This window comes from Aphelocoma coerulescens, chromosome 13, assembly GCF_041296385.1.
Source record: "Aphelocoma coerulescens isolate FSJ_1873_10779 chromosome 13, UR_Acoe_1.0, whole genome shotgun sequence".
In the NCBI taxonomy this organism is placed as follows: Eukaryota; Metazoa; Chordata; class Aves; order Passeriformes; family Corvidae; genus Aphelocoma; species Aphelocoma coerulescens.
Genome location: NC_091027.1, coordinates 6,630,385 through 6,651,968, shown reverse-complemented (window position 1 = coordinate 6,651,968; position 21,584 = coordinate 6,630,385). Strand labels below are relative to the sequence as shown.

Sequence of the window (21,584 nt, the reverse complement as noted above, 5' to 3'; positions counted from 1 at the left end):
CTGGCAGGGCGTTTGGTCTACACTTGCCAGGTGTGAACTGCAAGGCCTGAAGAAGGCCTGGCTTTAGTCCATCTGATTTGGATGGCAGGAGTGTGAGTGCTGGGCAGGAGGGTGAGGAGCTGTGGGTCTGGGGTCTGCCTGCACCTGGGAACCTGTGGATGGCATGCCCTGACCCAGTCCCTCTCCACCTCTCTAGCCAGCTGCTCCTTGTGTTTTTACCTGAGCTTGTCAGCTCAGGCTGGCCCAAACACCAGCATGAATTTCACTATGAAAACAAATGGCTTTTGGCCCTGCTGGGCCTTCCTTGTTCCTTTGGTTCCTCCATGCTCCCAGGGGAGAAAACTCCCCTGATGGCAGCTGTGGTTTATGAGCACACCTGTGTGGCTGTGAGGGTGTGTTCACAGCTGACACGTTGACATGCTAGGGGGATTCGTTTTGGCACAGAGAGTTGGGTTCAGCACCTTCAGTGGCAGCTCACTTATGTGAAGATGCTCTGATTGCTGCTGTGTTGTAGGAAATGGGCTGAGAAGGAGCACAGGCTGTGGATAGGGGTGGTGGAACTCCCCTGTCCTCAGTTCCTGCTTGTCTCAGATCAGGTCTGGCTTCCTTCAAGTCGATCCCACTCCAGAGTGAGCAGGGTTGTCCCAGTGGTGTGAATCCAAAGTGGAACTGGCCCAACAGCTCACATTGCCCAAGATATCCCCCTGCCCTCTGTGCTGCTGGGCAAATGGAGCTCACTTGAATCCTGATGGGGTGATGGGGCCAGCCAGGACCTGGCTGTCATGGGTGGCTGTGCCTGGAGCTGGCCCTGGAGCAAGGTGGGAGCAGAGCAGGCAGCGGATGCAGCTGGTTTGGCACAGCATTCCAGGGCCACTCATGGGCTGAGCCCCGCAGGGGGCTGCCAATGGATCCCTCTTGGCATCAGCAGCTGGGACCTGCTGTTTGTGCTGTGCTGGTTGGATGTGTCCTGGTGCTCCGGCAGCAAAAGGAAGCAGAAGGCCGACAGTGATGCTGTGAGAGTGGGGAGGAAGCTCTGTCTGCGGGAGGGGATTTCCAGAACATTGTGATTTGCTGTGTATGCAAATCAGAAACTCAAATTAACCTGGCAGGATGGGAGGGCTCTGGGATGGAGGGCAAGGGAGAGGCAGGGGAGGGAGTCTGGGATAGTTGGCTGCTGGGAGGGCAGAAGGGAGCGTGGAAGGGATCAAGATGGGAGAGAAGAGAGGTATTGGGGAGCAATCCTGCTCCACCAAGCCTCTGCAGTACCCTGCCTTCACAGGGGGTTGGATCACACCCTGGCTTTCGAGGGATGCTGGGCTGCACTCACTTTGCCAGGTTGACCCTCTCGCTGAATGAGGGCTCCCTTCTTCTTCTGCCTCTGGCATATGAGGCTGGCTGGACTCAGTGTCACCCACTTCACAGGAGATCACCACCTCCTGCCATCTTCTCCCTCCTCCACAGTCAGCAGGGGATGGGTTGTGGTGGGACCTGTTGCAGTCCCGTAGTAGATATGCCAAAAACTGTGGGAACCAGGTCTGGGATTGCTCAGAGGATTTCCTTGCATGCCTTAAGCTTTGAATCATTTGGAGTCTCAATGTACAAAACCAGCAATATGCACAGAGGGGATTTTCCCCTCTTCCTCTCTCCCCAGGCTGTGCCTCATCCAGTTGCAATGCCTGAGAAGAGTGCTCAGCAGCAGTCATCATGTCCTGTAGAGCTGCTCCAGAGATGTAGGAACAGTCCTGGAGAGCTCAGCTGTTTCCCCAGCCCCAGTTCGCTGTGGGGAACAGGCTGGGCAGTGAGGGCACATGGATATGAGGGGCAAGGCTCCTGCTTCCTCCTTTGGCTTGGGAAGAGGAAGAGCTGAAGAAGAAACCTCTGCCACCTCCCAAGACTGAAGGCTGGGTCTCTCCCCTCGGGGGAAGGGGAGGACAGCAGGTGGGATGGAAATGGCTCACATTGTGCCAGGGATTAAGACCAATATCCCATCTGCCTCTGTGGCTCCTCCTCTCCAGGGGCTGGCAGCAAAGAGGATCTGCAGTGGCTGACTCAGAGCAGAGGTCCAGCCCTCTGCGCAGCAAACATGGGCTCGTGGGATTTTCTGAATGTTGCAACCTGTGAAATCTGGCCTTGGCTTTGCCTGGAAGTGAGCCCTTGCCCCCAGCATTGCTGGTCAATGTGCAAAGTGTAAATCCCAGACTCTTCCCTGCAGCAGCCCTGAAAGCTATAGCATGGATGGCCAGCATGGACCTGCCTCCAGCCCTTGCCCTGCTCACAGCCTTGCTAATTCTTCCCCCTTCCTTTCCTAGCCTTCCTTGAAATGCTCACCTCCTTGTTGATCACAAAGGTTAGGCATGAGGTTTGTCACTGACTGCTCTCAGGCTGGGCAGGTTGGAGCCAGCGGATGGAGCAGATGTGTTCCTGGACAGTGGTGCTATGAAGTGTATTTTCTCTGGAGACCAGGATGCTACAGGGATAGGGATGAAGCTGCTTTTTGAGTGAGTCCCAGAGGCTATGCTAGTGCTTCCCAAGGTCCCATCACCCTCCTGGCATTGCCTTAGGATGGGTAGCTCTGCTGAGATCAGGGCAGTTTGTGGTTCTTTGTAGGGCAGATGCAACCCCAGCATGGGGCAGGTGCTGAAATACCCTGTGCTCAAATAGGGTACTGACTGTGCTTGAGTGTTAGCAGCAGTTAAAATACCTCTGGCCTTGGGACCAGTGTGCTCTGGTCAGCCAGTCCTCCTGCTGGTGGCATCACCGTGAGCCAGGCTGGGGACTGGCTGTGAAGGGCTGACTTGTGGTCCTGTGCCACTCCAGGGTGGTGAAATCCCTGGCCATTGGCTTATAGCAATTGTGGTACAGCCAGAAAAGGCACTGGAGTGTTTATACCTGTCCCCAGGGAACACCCCCCTGTACAAACCCCTCGAGTGTCTGTTTTGGCAATGAGAAGGAAGCAGATGATGGCTCACGTGTTGTGGCCCTGTGCTAACGCCAAGCAGGGTTTCCCCCTGCTCTGGAGGAACAGGGCTCCACTGCCCCAAATCTGGCTCTCCCAGGGGTGATGGGCTACCACACAAGTCTCAAAACTTCCTTGGGCACTGCAGCCAGGTCGCTGAGCCCTGTTCCCAGCTGCAGGGGGGTGGCCAGCTCTGCTCCCCTCAGGCTCTGTGGCATCCCTCATCTCCAGAAGCCTCTGCTGCAGAGCTCAGAGCTGTGGTGTGGAGCCACAGGAAGAGATGGGCAGATGAAGATTAAGGTTGCATCCTCCCTTCAAAACAACTTCTGCTGCTGCTCAGAGTCTTTGCAGCAGGTTCCTGGCCAAGCAGGTGACCCGTAGGCTGCTGCAGGCGTGGGGTGTGTTCAGCCTGCCAGATGCTATTTGGACAGGGATGCCCAATCCTACTTACAGAGGGGCAAGACAGAGAAACCCAAACCTCTATGGGGATTATGGGGAGAGTGAAAAAGCTTCAGCCAGACTGTTTTCCCCCAAGAAAGGTTATTTTGTTACAAGGGGATGTTTTACAGGAAGGCATCAAGGGAATTTTTAGTGGGATAACACCCAGCTGAGTTGTTTCAGCTTCCCTGGTTTGTCTCTACATGTTGCTGCTTCTTGACCTCAGCTGGTTTTGAAGTGTTGTAATAATATTGTGTTATTATTCCTAACGCTGCTTTGATATTTTGAAGGTGAAGCTTTCCTTACCCAGCTGTTCTGAGGAAGACTTGGGTATTCACCACTTTTTGTTCTGACTTGGAAACAATTGAAAGTGCTGGAATTTCCCGCTTTTGGAAATTCCAGTTCTTTTCTCCTGAGTGTTTGGGGGTGTAGCCTCTATAGCATGTGCCTTTCGACTGCTTCTTCAGCAGCTTGAAAGCACAGGAAACCGCGTGCAAGGACGGATGGATGCCATCAGGTCTGATTTGTATCTCTGGTTTATGAAAGCATCATCCACACACCAGCATGAACCCTGCCGGGGATTTTCAGAGGCATGAAGTGAAGCTCTTGGTGAAGTCCCTGCACTGCTGCCAGCCCCACATGCATTTTCAGCCCCTTTCTCAGCAGAAGCGTTGCTCAGAGAGGTTTTGTGGTGTCTTCAGGGCCCTCCCTGGAGCTGGGGCAGGGCTCTTGCCCGAGTTTGCCTATGGGAGCAAGGAGACACCAAGGCTCCTCCGTCCCACCCAAATCTGCCCCAATAAATCAACTGCTCTTGCCCCAGGGTCAGCAACAGTGAGGTTTTATTTATCAGATTTTAAATTGTCTTTTCCATCTGGGTAAATTCCTTGGGTTTAGTGGCATGTTTGGGTATGAATTATTTTGCTTCAAGACAGACAATCTCCCTACCCAGACCCCTCTGCTCCCCTCCCCGAGACTCCCCCGCTTGCAATGTGGTACTGCTTTTCAGCGCAAAGTGAGTTGTTCTCTGGAGGAGACTGAGCGTCCCCTGAAGCCCCCGAAGCTGCGGTGACATCAAGGCAGTGGCTGTGTGCTGGCTCAGACATGAAGGGCCCCAGCTGCCACCTAGTCCTCCCCGCCACACAGGGCCAGCAGAGCCTTGCGGTAGTCGCCAGAGGTGTCCTTCTGCAAGAGGGAGAGCCGTGTCAGAGAACCAGTCATGGGGATGTCCAGTTCAAGGTGCTGGGCACAGGGAAGGCACAGCTCCATGTCCTGGATCCCCTGCAGGTATCCTGCAGCAGTGGAAGATGACAGCACATCTTCCCTACAGCCAGACCAGCCAACACTGGGGCTGCTGGGGGCAGGTTCCCCCTCCCCAGGTACTGCTCAGCTCTTGAGTTGCTCATGGCTCAGGTCTCCTCAGGGCTCAGGACCAGGACTCAGCCAGACAAAGTGATGAGCCTGGAAGGGATGTCCCTGTCCCCTCACCTCAATCATGTGGTGCAGCGATTTGTCGAACAGGTCTATGAACTCGCCCCGGATGTTGAACAGGTCAATCTCGCTCCGAGAAATCATGATCCGGGTAAGGGTCCTCTCATCTGTGCCAGCACCCTGCAAGGGGGAGCTTGAATAAAAAGCCCTGCAGGGAATGGGGCTCACAGATGCACCTGGAATCTCCAGCACAGTCCAAGCTGGCAACCAGGCCCACAGGAGGGCCACAAAAATGATCAGAGGGCTGGAACACCTCTCCTGTGAGGAAAGGCTGAGGGAACTGGGGTTGTTTAGCCGGAGGAAGAGACGGCTCTGGAGAGATCTTTTTAATACTTAAAAGGGGCTTTAGAAAGATGGGGACAAACTTTTTAGCAGGGTCTCTAGTGATAGGACAAGGGGTGATGGTTTTAAATTAAAAGAGGCAAGATTCAGACTAGTTATAAGGAAGAAAGTTTTTACAATGAGGGTGGTGAAACTGGCACAAGTTGTCCAGAAGGGTGGCGGATCCCCCCTCTCTGGAAACATTCATGGCCAGATTGGATGGGGCCTTAAGCAGTCTTGAAGATGTCCCTCACTGCTTATTGCAGGGAATTGGACTAGATGATCTTTAAAGATCCCTTCCAACCCAAAATATTCTATGATCTCTCCTTGGACATGTATCGGACTTGCTGTCCAGCCGGACACATCTGCTAACCCTAGCTATTGGTTTGAGCTCAGCCCTCCCTACTCCCTCAGGGACAGCCAGAGGACAAATCCCATCCCTGTCAGGGGGTTAAAGCACAGAGTCCCAAAGAATCCCAGCACACAGCCCTCTCCCATAGCCCAGCCCCAGGACGGTCTGTCCGCACCTTCATGGACTTGTAGAGCTTGTCAGCGAAGAAAGCCGGCTTGTTCTTCACACTCCGGACTGCAACACACAGAGGGGAGGGGAAGTGGGCTCATGGCACCCAGGGGACGCATCACAGCAAGGAGCTGTGGCACCACTGCATCAGCCACAAGCCCTCCTTGGTACAAGGGTGCAGGCCTGGCCCTTTCTAGGGACTCTTTAAGTGCCCCAACCCCATGCCCCACTGGGAGTCTCCATGGCCCAATGGCAGCAGCAATCTGCTGCCACGCTGCCTTGGCAGTGACAGCTAAAGGGGCTGCCTGCCCTGCAGGGAGCACTGACCGATGGCCACGAAGGCGTCCCTTACATCTCCCGACATCCGCTTCTTGATGGTGTGCTCCACGTCGTGGTTGGTCATTTTGATGAACTCCTGGAACACTGGGGATGGGGGAGAGGAAAGGGTCACTGCCCTGGGCACCCAGGAGACTCGAGCCTCAGCTGTAAAGACTTCTGGACCGGGCTTTGGTGACTTCAACAAGCCACCTCAAATGCCAGGCCATACCATCTCTTCCTACTGCCTCATCTCCACCACAGCTGGGGAGAGAGGGCTCAACCTCAGCCTTGGGGGACCCCCATCTCCCATCCAGCCCAAATCCAAGCACTTGTGTTGTAGCTGATGGAGAAATGTGATCCTACCTCTGCGGAGGTGGGGGTAGCTGCGGGTGCAGAGGATGCTGAGGAATCGGGTCTCCAGGGAGTCACTGGAGTCGTTGCTGGAGACATCAGCAAGTTTCTGGGAGAGAACAAAGAGTGAAGAGAGAGGCAGAGACATGGACATAGCAGAGAGGGACACAGATGTCAAACAGCTCTTCCTAGGACAGCCAGTCTTGACTTAAAACCCTTTTGCAAAGAGGGTGGCCTTTTATGAGCAGGAAAATAGTTGGGGATTTTTTCCCCCTAAGAAAGGCATTTCCTCTGCACAGATGTGAAGCTGCACACTCACACACTATCTCTAAGAAAAGATGTTTTCCAGTTTTTATGGAAAAAGCTCTGCAATGCTCATGGTTAAGACTTTTTTTGTCCTGTGTGGAGGATGTTTCAGGGGTGAACAACACAACGTGAAGAGGAAATTCAGAGCTGCCAGACACAGAAGCCACCCTGGGCCACAGCAGTGCTGCCCATGGGTGAAGTGGCTGCCATTCCTCTGTGGGGGTCAGTGGGAGGCTGTGCTCTTCTCACCCATTAGGCTATTGCACGAGAAAGTCACCCCTTCACCAATTCCCACTTTTGGGAAGCCAGCCCCAAGTCCCACACTGCCTGGAACACAGGTCCTGCATGCAGGCAGCGGCCAGTCTTGGTCCCCAAGGGCAGGGCAGGTGTTTTTCTCCCTCTCCTGCCCCACACTGCAGGCAAGTGCCCTCACTGCAGGTCCCATCTGTCCGCTTGTCCCCCATCCTGAAGCAAGGACACCAGAGTCCCAAGCAAGTGAGCACAGCCCATGTGGTCTGAAGAGCCTGGCTTATGGGGCTGTCATTCCCAGAGCCAGCCCTGCACCCCAGGACCTCAGCATCCCCTCAAACATGCAGAAGGGTGAGGAGCGAAAGGGCAGGCACTCACCAGGGTCTCAGCAACAACCTGGTGGAGAGAGAGAGACACAGGAAGACAACAGGGTCAGAAGGTGATGCTCAACCTTTATCCTTCCCTGACAAAGCAAGGGAAGTCTAGCAAAATCCCTTAAAATTACCTGTCCCCAGGTCCCCTGCTTCCCCCTGAGCAGGACCTGTGTCCTCCTCCAGTTTGGCCTCTACACCAGTGTGTTGGGAGGGTGGCCTTTGGCCAAACAAAGTGAGTTCCCCCAGCCCTGGAGCTTGGGTGGCAGCCTGTTGCTCCTCAGGGAGCATCCTTGCCTGGCTCTAGGCTGCCTCCCACCAGCCTGCCCACCTCTGCCAGGCGCAGTGGGATGAGGGGAAGGGCAGCTTTGCTGACAAAACACAGCATGGTGCCAGGTCAGGAGCCACCTGGCTGGCTTGTCCCTGAGTTTGTCATCCCTGGCTCTCTCTGTGCAGCAGGGTGAGGTGAGCAGCAGCACATGCAGCAGGGGTGCAGGCAGGGCACAGGCAGAGGTACAGGCAGAGTGTGGCAGGGAGCAGGCAGGGCACGGGCAGAGGTACAGGCAGAGTGTGGCAGGGAGCAGGCAGGGCATGGACAGAGGTACAGGCAGAGTGTGGGAGGGAACAGGCAGTGCACGGAAAGGGACACAGGCAGCGCAGAATCCACTCCCTCTGCTGGCGGCAGCCCTGCTGGGAATGCTGTGGTGCTCTCCCTTGCGTTGGAACATCCAGCGCTGGCACAGGACAGGAAGCGAGAGCTCGGGTTTGACCCTGCACAGATCTTCCCAGCCCCTTACAGAAAAGGCGTGGCCCGGAGGAGCAGGAGGTCAGGGAGCACAACCCGTGGGTCACAGGTCTCCTGGGACCAGGAGCTGAGCCAGGGAATGGGCCCCCACACCCCCTGCACTGCTTCTGGCTGCTCAGCCATCCCCCTCCAGTTGTGTCTCAGGAGAGGTTTGGAGCACCCCAGTGTGTCAGGGCTGCCCCATGCACAACACACAGAGGTGGATGGCTCCTGCAGACCAGCCCAAAGCTGTGTCTGAAGCTCAAGAGCCAAATTTCAGCATCAGTGTGTGTTACTGAACCCCAGAGTGGCAGCTCTGCACAAGAAAAGCTGCAGCCTACTGGTTGGGAACACCCTGGGACTGCTGTCCCCATGCATGGAGCAGCAGAGCCAAGGGCATCAGGAATCAGGCATGGGATCTTTACCTCCAAGGGTATCATTTCACCTGGCATCTCCTCCTGCAGTTTACCTGGCCCAGCAGCATTTGCTTCCCTGAGAATGTCAATTCCAGACCAGGGCATGCAACGTCCTCTTTTTTTTTTTTTTTTAATGCAAAGCCCATAAGAGCACTGCCAATATGAGTCTTACCTTAGCATCCTCGTGTGCCTGTGTGAGGTTCTCTGGTCCTTCGTCACGGTTGCCCTGCGGTTGGAAACAAAAATCATGGAGCTGGAGAGGGGACATCTCCTGGGAGAGCCCCAAGTGAGGGGGTGGCAGAGTCCAGCAGCACTGCCCGGCCAGGCAATGATGCTCTGTCTTCTCCAGCCACTGACCTTCTAGATCCCCAGCACTGCCTGTGGCAGGGAGAGGACAATCCCCAGTGAGAGCTGCCCTTACCAGAGCCAGGGAGACGAGAATCCTCTTGAAATGCCCCGATGTGTCAGAGCTCAGGTCATCTTCCAGGCTCTTGTGGTAGGCTGTGGAGAAGAGATGGCTGAGCCCTGCAGCTCAGCTTCCCACCTACGAGTGCCTGTTGTGCCCCTGTTCTGCTTCCCCACGGGAAGCATGGCTGAAGCAGATGCCTCCATCTGCTGTGTTCAAGCCAAGGGAAGAGGGGATCAGCCCAGAAGCTCTAATGCCCTGAGCATGAGCACAGCCTCTTGCTCCAGGTACTCTGGAGGAAATAGGATCATTGTGAAAGAGCTCTCAGGGAAGGAGACATTGATGGCATAGCTGGGGCATGTCACTGCGAGATGGAGAGAGGCCAGGACCAGCGCTCTGCTGGAGGGACTAATAGACCTTCACAGCACCAAGCCATGGACCCAACCCAGAGACAAAACTTTGCCTGGGGTCTGGAAGGGCCTTGTGCAGTGTGATCTGTGCTCAGGACCTGGGTCCTCCCCCTGTCTGTCCTGTGCCATACCTTCCTGATAAGCCTCGTTGATAGCCCTGATCTCCTGGTTGTTCCGCGTGGCCATGATTTCGATGAGGACGCTCTCATCTGTGCCGGCCCCCTGGAAGAGAGGGGCATGGTGGGTGCTGCAGGTGCCAACGCCAGATGGGACATGGTGGCACTGCCCCACAGTGCCAGGCAAGGAGGGGTCCAGGTCAACCATGTGGCAAAAGTTTATGTCCAGCAAACGGCCCCAAGGGCTTGTAGGAACCAACATGAAAGAGTCCAAGTATGCTGCTAGTGGGGTCCCAACTGGTGTGACTGGTGGATAGCAGTGCATGTCACTGGTTTGCCCCTACCCTGGCTCTCCTGTGGCTACCAGCTGGCTGAGCATGCTGGGCTGCAAAGAGGCCAAATAGGGCTCCCAGAAAGTCTTGAGTGCAAACCAGGTCTTTGTCCTGATGCTTTCTGATCTTTTCTTCTCTGTAGGAGATGAGACCCTGGGGCATGTGAAGCTGGGGGTGCTCACAGCCCCAGGACACCAGCAGTGTGGGTACAGCCACAGCGAAAACCACTTTTTCCTCCCAGGCTGGCACTGATACCAGCAGTGTGGCAATTACCTCCACAGCCTTCCTCAGCTGCTTGGCATCGTACTGCGCCGGCGTCAGCATCAGCCCGAGGATCAGCTTGGCCAAGCTGCCTGACAGCTCGGATTTCAGGTCAGCCATCAGGTCCTGCAAAAGCGTTTGAGGGTTCAGTCCCCAGCTGCTTCTGCAGTGGAAGCAACATGAGAAAGAAAAAAGGGGAAGAGAGCGTGGGGGTTGGAGACATCTGTGAAAACCCTTGGGGCAGTTTAAAGTCACATATTCGAGTGGCTTTGGGGAGATCGTGGCTCTGGAGTCCTCTGTGTGGAACTGAGGATGGGGCAAGCCAAGGGGAAGGGACACCCTGGCTTGGGCTGGTGGGGCACCCAGAGTGGGAGGCTGCTGTGACAACTCTGTTTCTTTCTCTTGGGGGAGTGCCAGGGCATGTGGGTGTGCCCCAGCTGCCCACTGCTGCCTGGGCAGGATTCCTTTCAGTGAGGGGCTGATCTCCATGTGGGAGGGAGCAGAGGGAGGAAGCAGGGTGGGATGAAGGCTGCACTACCCTGCCATAATGAGCCTTGTAAGCCTTCAGGATCTGTTGCCTCTGGGCGTTGCTCCTCTTGGTCACCACCTCAATGATGGCCCCCTCATCCGTTCCTGCAATGACAGCAGAGCCACGCTGTGTCACAGTGTCACCCCTGATCATGGGCACATTGCCACCCCCACAAACTGGTGGGAAAGGGAGAGCTCCCACAGCTTCAGCTCTTTGTTCCTCTTGGGGTTTCCATGGAGCCCTGTGGGGGCCATGGAGAATTTTCTGCCCCAGGAGCTGTTGAGGAGAAGCAGGAAGGGCCTAAACTCATGGTCCCCACTTACCCAGGCCCTTCATCGCCTTCCTCAGCACCTGCGCGTCCCCATCATCGTTGAAGTCTCCTGCAGGCTGCACAGTTCCTCGCAGCTGTGGATGCAGATGGTTTAGGTTCATCCCCAAGATGGGATGAAGGGAGGAAGGGATGGAGGGAGGGAATGTGAGAGGGAGAGAAGGAGAGATGGAGAGAAGGAGGAATGGAGAGAAGGAAGGAAGGTGCCACCCAGCAAGCTGAGGCCAAAGCAGGTTCTGTGTTAGTGCAAGCACCTGGGGATCAGTGAGGATCTCTCTGCCACTGTCACCCCTTCCTTTAAGGGGCAAACCATAGCCAGACCAGCAGAGAGCAGGAAGAAGATGGCAACAGACAGTCCCTGGAGTCTCGGTGTCCTGGCCAGTGTTACACCTGCCTGCCCTAGCACTGGGACATCTCAGCCTGGGCTGGCCATGTCACTCAGAGACAGGAGTCGCTGAAAGGGTGCCCACTCCAGCCCTGCAGTTCTACCCTCCCGTGTCCTTACATCTCCATCCTCACAGTGTTCTTTTCTGCAGGGTATCTTTTCTCAGGGTATCTTTTCTGCACATCCCAAAGCACCCTTTTTTTGGGAGCTCCAGCTGCATGCAGGGTGCCACTCTCCATAGTGCAGCCATGCCCCGGCCAGCTCTGGGCTACCCCAGGGAGCAGGAGTTCTTTGGAGCAGGAGTTCTTTGGTGGGCACTGGAGCCAGGGCTGCACGTGATGCATTGCACAGACATGCAGGACCCACTGCCCCAAGGGAGGAGGGCCTCAGAGAGAGGACGGGGTTAGTGGAGCCCACAGGGGGCGGCCAGCCCCGCCAGGGTTTCGTCCTGCCAACCTCATACCCCAAAACCAGAGAATGGCATCGAGAGAAGCCGGGCAGTGAGAGGCAGAGCAGAGGCGTGGGGCTGGCCGTGCCCCATGGCAGAGAGGAGCAGCCAGGGGTCCCAAGCTGGCAGGCAGCACAGAGGGGGTACAGGGGGCTAGGGGTGCTGACCTCTACTTTGACCGCACTAAGCTCCCACATCCGATAGGCCACCTGCGCCGCCTCGGGGAAGAACTCACCTGCAGCACTGCAACGGGAGGGCAAGGATAGGGGACAGTGAGCCATGGGGGCCCTGCACCTGCCAACAGTCCCCCTCACCCCATCTTGCCCCTCCATGAGGGGTGTTTTGTATCCACTGGGCACAGGGGCAGGAGCCAGGTGCTTGCTGTGGGGTTGGATGGGTGGGAATGGGAGAAAATGTGTGGTGAATCCCAGCCTCCCCCACCAGAGCATCCTCCCTCCAGGGGTTTGGCCCTGCCCTGCAGGGCTCCCATGTGCCAAGAAGGGACCATGACATCATGGCTGGCCATGCAGAGGGGCCACAGGGCCCCCTGTACCAAACCACTGTCACTGTGGGTGCTGCCGGTCCAGGTGCTGCACCGAGCTCTGACCCAGAGGTTGTACCCAGCACCACGGGGATGAAGAGGGAGACAGGGGGGTGGCAGGTGGTCTTACTCATCATCCCCTCCACACAGCTTCAGCAGAGCCTTCTTGTACTCCCCAGAGGTGTCCTCCTGGAAAGGCAGATGGAGACAGTAGGTAGAGTCGAGGTAGTGCCATGGGATGGGCTCATGGGGAGGGTAAGGATTCTTCCTGAACCTTGTCCTCAGAGATGGACACCCAGCACAGCCCTCCCAGGGGCGCTGGCATCATGAGGCAGGCAGTACCAGCAGCTCTTGGAGGGTGAGCGGGGACCCGCAGCACTCACCTTTATCATGTTGTGGAGAGATTTCTCATACTTGGTCCTGAACACCTCCCGGATGTCCAGCATGTCGATCTCGCTGCGGGACACCATGATGCGGATCAGCGTGTTGTCTCTCGTGCCCAGACCCTGCAATGCAGCAACCCCCACATCAAGCCTGGGATGGCCAAGCAACCCTGCTCAGCCCACCACATGTGGGACCCTCTATCTGATTTTTACCCAGCCCTGGTCTGAAGGAATAACTCCTTTGCAGGGAGGAGCAGAGACCCCAGGTCATGTAAGTCCTGCCTTCATGGACCTGTGTCACCCTGCTCTCCAGTAGCACCCCGTGGCAAGGGGACCCCTCCTCTGGCCAGCTCCCTGCAGTGCTGGGGGTCCCTGTGGAGAAGGGGAAATTCACTCACCTTCATGGCCTTGTAGAGCCTTTCAGCAAAATACTCTGCCGTGCTTCTGATGCATTTCACTGCAGGGAGATTGAGGTGTGAGGGATGCCAGCACCCAGCTTCACCAGTGCCCCCAGTGCCCCCAACCTCTGAGCACCCACACCCCATGGGAACCACATCCAGCATCCCCACGCGCCCTGAAGGAGTCTCCCTGAGCTCCCTGATACCAGGTACAGCCACAGCTCTGGCCCTGCTGGCCCTGGTGCTGAGCCCTCACACCCCAGGAAGGCCAGTGGTGTGTTTTTGCAGGATCCCTGTGCGGGGCTGGCTTACCCACGGCCAACATCAGCTTCTCGAAGTCACCAGAGAGCTCTCCCCGGATGCTCCTCTCAATTGGCTTCCCAGAAATCTTCAGATATTCATCAAAGACTGTGGGATGAGAGCAAGGAGATACCTGAAGAAGCTGCCAAGATCCCTTCAAGCCCACCCTGAGCTCGCAGGTGATGCTCACCCAGGCGGAGATGCTGCCTGCTCCTCCGGCCAAGGATGTAGATGAACTGGGCCTCGTCTGTGCCCCATTTCAGCTCGCCAGCTTCCAGCAGGTCCTTGTGGGATGGGGAAGGTGGCACAGCCTGACTCAGGGTGCTGCCCTTGGCACCCACCCACCTTTTGCAGTCCTAAATCCAGATTGTCCCAGTGCCACCAGCCCCATCCCTGCCCAGATACCACCTGTCACAGTGACCTGCCAAGCCTCACCTTTGCATCCTGCTCCACCAGGTCCTCGCTCACGACATCATCCTCTTCCCTGGCACCCTGTGGGAGAGAGACAGGCTCAGCCCTGCAGGGAACAGGCACCCATCACCTACAGATGCTGGACAGATGGACATACCTGAAGCAAAACAACGAGCATCTTCTTGAAGTGGCCCGACGTGTCTCCAACAATGTCAGCTTCCAGGTCTCTCTCATAGGCTGGTGGAAAAAGGAAGGGAAGAGGTCAGGCTTGGAGAACTGGATCCCTTCACCTCTGCCCTTCTCATGGCTCAAGAGGGCACAGGGCAGCCCCTGGCCTTCCCCAGCCCTCACCATCTTTGTAGGCAGCCACCAGGTCATGGATCTCCTGGTTGGTGCGGGAGGCGAGGATCTCAATGAGGCACTTCTCATCTGTGCCGACACCCTGTGGGCAGAGACACAGCCCCATGAGCAGTGGGGCTGGCTGGGGTGTCCTCAGAGGGCCCTGGCGGGTGCCCACCCCTTACCGAGATGGCATCTTTGATCTCTTTGGCATCACTATAGGCTGGGGGCCGCATCAGGCTCACGATCAGCCGCTCAAACTTCCCTGTCAGCTCGTACTTCAGGTCTGCAATGAGGTCCTGGTGGAGGGGGAGAAAGGGGCTGGGGGACCCTTTGCTCCAGAGCATCTCCGAGTGGGTCCAGGGAGCAGTTGGTCCCTGCTGGGTGGTGGCAGCCACGGCCACTTGTGTCTGCAGTGGGGGCATGGACCAGGGAGTGTTCCTGGCTTTACCTTCCCATAGAGGGACTTGTAGGCTTGGCAGATCTCCACCCGCTGCTTGTTGCTTCTGGATGTGATGAGGTCAAGGATGGCCTCCTTGTCACTGCCTGTGGGGACAGCCAGGAATCATGGATAGCCCGTGGCTGGGCTCACCACAGCCACCCTGCTGTGCCCAAAGCTGCTTTGCAGTTGGGGCTGGGAGGACAGGCAGAGCCAAGCTGGGTCCAGGGAGGAAAGCAAACCAGGAGAGCTTTAGCACACTGCTAAAGCAGTGAGTCATCTGAGAGGGGAAGGGATGCAGGGCACCCAGCCTTTCAAGGGTTAACCGAAGGAACAGGGGACATCAAGGGTCTGTCTGGAGGAGCATTCTTACCAAATCCCTTCATGGCATTGTACAAGGCCTCTGCATCCTGGTTGGCATCAAAGCCCTGGAAATCCTTCACCGAGCCCCTGTAGACCTACAGGAAAGGAGGGGAGAAGGTAAAAGGGGAAGGAGCAGCCCCAGTGGCTTGGGAGAAGAAGTTGAAGCTGAGCAGGATTGAGGTGAGATCCGTTTTGGCTAAGGCTGGCCAAGGCAAAGCTCAGCCTCAAACATAAACAGTTGTTCTCTGCAGTTGTTTCCTTTCCTGTTTGCTCTCCCTTCCTACAGAGGGAATTAATTTTCCAGTGCCTGTTGCAAGCAAGGAACCACTCCGGATGCTGAGGATGCCCAGGCTCAGCATGGCCTCCAAGCAAGGAAACAAATTTACAGACACAGAGTCATCATGGGCTGCTAAGTGGAAAACACTGAAAAGCACCACAGCTTCCAACAGTTTGTCCTGCCTCAGCATGCACTCCCATGGGGCCCAGGCTGATCCAAGGGGTTGAAGCAGAGACCCTGGATATTGGGAAGGACTTTCCTGAGAGCCTGAGAAATCCTGGGGGTTGGCATGATCCACTTCTATCTGCTCTTCTGCCACTTCCAGACTGCACAACAGGGAGTCAGGAATGGCACCTCCAGAGACCTAAGGAAAAAGGAGGGACCAAGATCCCCCTCCCCAGGCCAGTTTTGCCCAGGGGAGCCTGGAACCAGACTCTAAATGAGATCAGCACCACCCTGGGTGGAAGCAGATGTGAAACCATCCTGGTCCCCCATAAGGAACTGGGATACGTCCCCACCAGAGGCACAGAGCGGGAAGAACTGAGCAGCAGCATTTCCTTAGTGGTCTTGCTAGGAAACAGGAGTGCTGGGAGCTGAGCTGGGGCTGTCAGCTGTGTCAGCACCCTGGGAAACTGAGCATCCTCCCTTGGCTCTGCTTGTACCACGTGCCAGCGGGGTGTGTGCACCTCCCTGGGCTCATCTACTCAGGATCTGCTGCACGGCTTCTTTAAGATCCTCAGGAGCTGTGCAGAGGCCCAGGCCTGCTGCCAGCATGGACATCTAAAGCCAGCATATCCTCGGAGAAGATGGGCATCAATGTCCCTGACCCAGGAAGTGCCTCCAGGAATGAGCCCAAGGAGATGGACTCAGGGCAGCTCCACACCCACCGCTCCCCTGGGTCCCATCCCAGTGCCTCAGCACAACAGCTCTGCTGCACATCCCACCCAGCACCTTCAGAAACAAACCACCCTCTCTCCTCTTATTTTCCAGAGAGAAACTGGGCACATCCCACAGGCCCTCTTGGGAGGAGCTGCTGGCATTGGTGTCCCATGTGGCAGGGACCACGAGGAGATGCTGCCCTTCCAGGGAACCAGGCGGGCACGGGACAGATCATATTGCAGGTGATGCATCGGGTGAGCTGGATTTAGCCCCGCTTCCCAGCAGCTCCCAGATCCTCCTGGCTTGGCACAAGCTGCTGCCACACACATGCCTTGCAGAGATGGAAATAAATTGCAAGGCAAAGGAGGTGCCTGGAGGCAGCAGGAGTGAACAAGGGTGGCTGGAGGGTATTGGGGAGTCAAGATGTTGGCCGTGGTTAAATGGAGAGGAGGAGCAGGGCTGTGTTTCTGCCTGCTGGGCCATTGAAGCATGAGCTGCCTGCCTTGCTGGGGCAAGGGAAACTGAGGCAGGAGCTCAGAGCTGTGTATCACCCCACACTCCCTGCATTCTCTGTGGGAATGAGCCCCAGGGAAGTGCGGGAACATCAGTTAGGATGGAAACAGCATCCTGCCCACTGCATACTCCTCATACCCCCATCCCACTTTCCATCCTGTTTCAGCTGCCAGGGGCCTCCCGACGCCCCTCCTCCAGCCTCTGAGTCATCCCCGCCTGTCCGGGACCTCCCGGCTAAAAATAAGCCACACTGGGGCCAGGAGGGTGGAAGCAAAATTCCCAGTGTGGCTTCACTCTCTCCCACTCTGTGGCTGCTTGGGGTCCGGGACCACCACAGGGAAACGTTCGCCTGCACTGTGCCTCAGTTTCCCCACCTAGAGCAACCACTGCCTCAGCTGGGCAGGAAGCTTTGGGTGAAAAGGCTGGAGGAAATAATTGCTTGATTTCTCCAGGGAATGGAAAGCAGAGCCCGGCCCCAGCAGTGGAGAAGGGAGGCTCTGGGCTGGGACTCCACCCCTGCCAGCAGGCAGGCTGTGCTGAGCCAGCCACAGCTGCCCACCGGGGCAGGGTTTTCCACCCACACTGAGATGTTTTCCTGGCTGCAGGGGAGCACCTGCTCACCCAGCTGCCACATTGCACCAGCCCCAGTTTGGAGTGGGAAGTAATCCAGGCTGTGGAGAGGGGAGAGGCCCAAACAGGGCTGCACGCCGTGCAGCGTGCTCAGGCGGGATTTTTCTCCATCAAAAGCTCAAATCCCCAGTGCAACATCTCTTCTCCTCCCCTTCCCACGGCCCTGCTTCTCTTCCCCATCCCACTGTGGTCCCAAAAGGATTTTTGCTCCTCGCTGTCCCTGCTCCCCAGCCCAGCACTTCCCCCATCTGCATCACATCCAGACAGCACTGGCTGGAGAGGCAGGAATGTAAACAGGCTCTGGGCAGCATGGTGTCCATGCACGTCACCACCATCCTTGCTGCTGCTGGAGATACTGCCCCAGCTCTGGGATCTGCCCTGCGGCACCCCAGGACCCATCCCTGCCCTGCGGAGGTCACCCTTACCTTTCCTTTGGGTGCCATGGCTTCCCAAGCTGGAAATCACTGGAGCGAGGGCAAGGAGGAGCTGTGGAAGGGAACAGAGAGGTCAACATGAGCCAAAGTCCCTCTCTGTAGGTTGTGTTAGTTAAGGGAAGGTTTGCTCCCTCCTGGGGTGTGGGTGTGGTGCCCATGGGAGGGAAATCCAGGTGCTGCAGGATGGACTGGGGAGAGGGGCTTTGCTGGTCACCCTGTAGTCACCGAGCCGTTGGTATCTGGCACTGAGGGGACCCCACAGGCCAGGGGCAGTGCAGATGGGCCCTGAACAGCTTCCTGCCAGTACCAAGAGAAACCACAGGGGAAAAAGATATGTGGAAACAGGCCAAGCATCCTCTGCAGGGCTGGGCCTTCTCACTGCACCCTGCAACGTGCCTTCTTCTCCCCTGCAGCCCCCAAGCCCTGGGGCCATCCCAGCTTTAGCAGCTGCTGGGGACATTCCCTTGTCACATGGCACTGGGCAGCCCCCGCAGGATCCCAGCAGCTTTTATCTGAGTTTCTGTACAGCGATCAAGGCCACCATCAGCCCCACACATCCTTGGAGACCAGCAAACACAGCTGGGTTTCCAGGGTAACTCGCAGGTTGTTTTCTAACACCAGCACCATTTATAACTGCAACCCATTGTGGTGTGGGCTCTCCCCACCCTCTCAGAGGAAGTCCCCCAAGAGCGCCATTTGCTCCGAGGAAGCTGGTAGAGGGAGAAAAACAGCTGGAAAATGGAGCCCAGCCATGAATGAACCGCTGAGCGTCAGCTGAGGCCAGCCATGAGGCCCGGCCCCGCCTGGCTTGTTCACCCTCCCTCTGAGACACGTTGCAGAAAAATTCAAAGCCGAGCAGGGCCACCCTGGGGGATTTCTGACCCCAGGGGAGTTCGGTTTCATGCCATGGAGCGAGCACGAGAAATCACATGAACTTCCCTGGCTTGGCTGCACATCCCTGCAGGAGCACCCATGCAAGGGGAGACCCAGCCCTGCAGCCATCAGTGCAGCTGGGTCCCCCTGCTTGGGTACAGGAAGCTTTTAGCACCCACAGGCACTCTGGTTGAGGGGAGAAAGTTTTGCAGAAAAGCAGAGCCTTCTCCCCCCCTTCACATGGCTCCTGGCTGGGGGACAGCCCCCACACGCCCCACACGCAGTGGGGCCGCACTGCAGCCGGGCATTGGGTGGGTGCCAAGGGATCCCACCCCCGGCACATGCAGCCTGTTAATGCCACTTGGGAGCCCGTACCCGAAGCTGTGCACCCTCCTGGGAGTGGGGAAATCCAAGCACGGCACAGCCCTTCTCCCTCACTCCTTGCATGTGGCAGCAGGGCTGAGACCACCCAACTCATCTCGGCAGTGGTGGAGAATCGCCAGCCACACCCAGTCCCCGACCTGTCCTTGTAGTGCCCCATCCCTGTCCCCCTCTGCTGCTGACAGCTCTGCAGAGGCCGGGGGAGCAGCCCCGGGAAAATCCCCAGACAAACACACCACATCCACGGGCAGCAGTGCCCCAGCGTGGGGCTACACCTGCCCCCCACCCAACACTGGAGAAATGTGGCTTATGGGGGTCCCATGAGAAATCCTAAATGATGTGCACAGCCTTTGTGGAAGCCTCTGTTTCGCCAGCAATGCACCCCTCCAGCCTCTCCAAAGCCTCCCCCCAGGTCTGAGCTCAGGGGCTGCACCCCAGGAGCCCGACTGCCTTGCGGGGCTCCCCCAGCACGGAGGCCACAGCACGCAGTGCCCCGCCACCCGTTGTCCTGAAGCAAAGGGAGCTTCCCCGGGTTAAACAAATAGCGGCACCCATCCTCCTGGTGGGGCTAGGGATGTCCCCAAAGTGCCCTGCCCCACCCCACTGCCAAAAAGCCTCCCGGGCCTTCAAGAGCTCCGAGCCTCTGGGCTGCTGTGGGGTGCGTTTACCTGTGCAAACCTGGCGGGCACCAAACCAGGGGGGATCCTCAGCTTGGATCCCAGCTGGAAGGAGGGATGGGTGTTTCCGCAGCCGCACCGAAGCACAGACTAGGGCGCATCCCGGCCGGGACACACCCAGCGGGGCCCGCAGCCCCGCCAGCGCCCACCTCAGAAAGCACCCACCGGGGGCTTGTCAAAAGGGAAAGATTTTTCATAAAAAGAAAAAACCCCAGGGATTCCCCCCGCAGCCACCCCTTGGAGGGAGCCTCCGCTTGCACAGCTCACCCCCCAGCCAGGGCTTTCCACGACTTTCCTCCCCCCAGGCCATTGCGGAAAGAAGTGCCCGGTCCCCGCCCGGTCCCCGCCCGTTTCCCGCAGCGCGCACTGACCGCAGCGCGGAGCCTCTGGGTGCGCTCGCAGGAGCCGCCGCCGCGCTCGGGGTGCTCTTGTGGCCGAGCGCTCGTCCTTGGCGTGCAGCTGTTTCCTGACGGCGAGACGTCACCGCCCCCGAGTCCCCGCCTGCCATAGCCAGGGCCACATCCCACCCCCGGTGCCGGGCCAGGCGTCCGCCGGGTGCCCGCGGTGCAGCGGCGCCCAGTGTCTCCCGCAGAATCACCCTGCCCGGCTGGGGAGAAGGGGGTCGCCTGGCACAGCAACCCCACTGGTGTGTGCAGGGGCACTGTGCCAGCGGCGGTGACACGCACACCACCAGGCAATACCGGTGATTGCATTTCAACTGCGGAAATGTCACTCACCCTTGCTGACCCCCAGCTGTGGTTTCCTGGTGAACGCCAGGCGCAGGGTGTCCCACGGCCTCCTGGTCCTGCCGCCTGCCACGTCCTCCTGCACCGAATCACCCCTTCCCTGCTCATGGCTGGGAAATGTCCATCCCTGACTCTCTGCAGGAGCCGGAGGACGGAAGAATGGCCGGACATTGGCCCCCAGGACCTGCTTAAGGAGGGAGGTGCTGACCAAGGCTCTGCAGTGAGCACCCCTGCGGCACGACCCGAGCTGGCACAATGAGCTGGTTTTCCCCCCAACCATCTCTTCCCCTGCTGCAGACACAGGGATGAGATGCAGGCTGAGTCTCTCCAGGATGCTCCTGTCAGGCTGTGCCATTGCCTGCAGTGCCCCGAGGCCGTTTCCTTCCCTGCCTCACCCACTTTTACCCGGCTTCTTCTTTGCCACCACCCTTTGCCCAGCCAGCACAGAAGCCGCAGCAGGGCTGGAGGCCCAGTCTGACAGCAGCAAGAGCAGATAAACTCAAGGGACCTCTGGAGATGCTGAAGGCTGCTGGTGTGTAACCTTTCAGGCATCCCAGCCCTGGTGGCACTCACTGGCTTGAACATCTCTCTGGGGCTGCAAGGCAGCTGAGCTGCTCAGCCCTGCCTGTCCTGGGCAGCACGGACCCCAGGCTGGGTGTGACATACCCGATGGCTGGCATGCAGCCACAGGGCTGTGCTCCCCTGGAGGCAGCCTGGGAGGGTGAGACCTTCACGGCCAGCTAGCACTGGCTGCTCCTTCCTGCCCTGTTTTTCCCTCAGGACAATGTTCCCTTGGGCTGGCGTTGGTATCTGGAGACCTCGCTCATGTGAGATGGCGTGGGTGACAAGCAGGGCTTTGTTCGCCCTGTGCTGCAGTGTGGGACAACAGCCCTCCTCTCCTCCTGGTGCCCCTGGCTGTGCCATGGTGTGCTGAGCCCCCCTGCCCAGAGGTGCTCACAGTGCCCAGCAGCTCACAGGGTGCTCTAGATATGGGGCTGCCCCACAGAGCCAGGACAAGGCAGCCTTGTGGTTAGAGTGTACATCTATGCTTTAGATGCTCTGGATCCTTCCTTGCTTTGCTCCTGCATGGCTCCTGCTCCCTTCCTCTGTTCCTTGCAAGCTGAAAGCCAGATGGGCTGAGCCCCAGCCTGAGAGGTTTTTGTTATCAAGTACTGTAAGCAGACTCAGACTGAGCGCTATCTACAATAAAACCAAAATTAGGTCTTCACCCCAAAACACCATCTTCCAGCCTCTCCTCAGAGCCCAG

At 57.6% G+C, this 21,584-nt stretch overlaps 1 protein-coding gene across 2 annotated transcripts; it reads right to left on the bottom strand.

The window, feature by feature from the left end:
* Positions 1 to 4,216: 4,216 nt before the first annotated feature.
* Positions 4,217 to 20,048, bottom strand: ANXA6 (annexin A6). Of its 2 annotated transcripts, XM_069028847.1 has the most exons (26): positions 19,943 to 20,047; positions 17,632 to 17,692; positions 14,918 to 15,002; positions 14,557 to 14,651; positions 14,291 to 14,404; positions 14,118 to 14,208; positions 13,924 to 14,003; positions 13,791 to 13,847; positions 13,546 to 13,639; positions 13,368 to 13,463; positions 13,056 to 13,114; positions 12,658 to 12,780; positions 12,405 to 12,463; positions 11,901 to 11,976; positions 10,896 to 10,977; positions 10,582 to 10,676; positions 10,056 to 10,169; positions 9,466 to 9,556; positions 8,940 to 9,019; positions 8,691 to 8,744; positions 7,326 to 7,343; positions 6,405 to 6,501; positions 6,051 to 6,146; positions 5,731 to 5,789; positions 4,880 to 5,002; positions 4,217 to 4,576 (listed from the first exon to the last, which is right to left on the bottom strand). In XM_069028847.1, exons 2-26 carry the CDS (start codon positions 17,647 to 17,649, stop codon positions 4,517 to 4,519), a joined length of 2,016 nt encoding a protein of 671 aa, XP_068884948.1. In that variant the 5' UTR covers positions 17,650 to 17,692; positions 19,943 to 20,047; the 3' UTR covers positions 4,217 to 4,516. The 2 variants fall into 2 exon arrangements, with proteins under 2 accessions (XP_068884948.1, XP_068884949.1); XM_069028848.1 differs by lacking the exon at positions 7,326 to 7,343 and having other exon boundaries at positions 19,943 to 20,048.
* Positions 20,049 to 21,584: the final 1,536 nt, after the last annotated feature.

Coding starts and splice junctions, on each gene's coding strand:
- ANXA6 (XM_069028847.1), bottom strand. Junction 14,004..14,117: donor GGTGGCTGCCTACAAAGATG/GTGAGGGCTGGG, acceptor TTTTTCCACCAG/CCTATGAGAGAGACCTGGAA. Junction 4,577..4,879: donor CGCTGCACCACATGATTGAG/GTGAGGGGACAG, acceptor TCCCTCTTGCAG/AAGGACACCTCTGGCGACTA.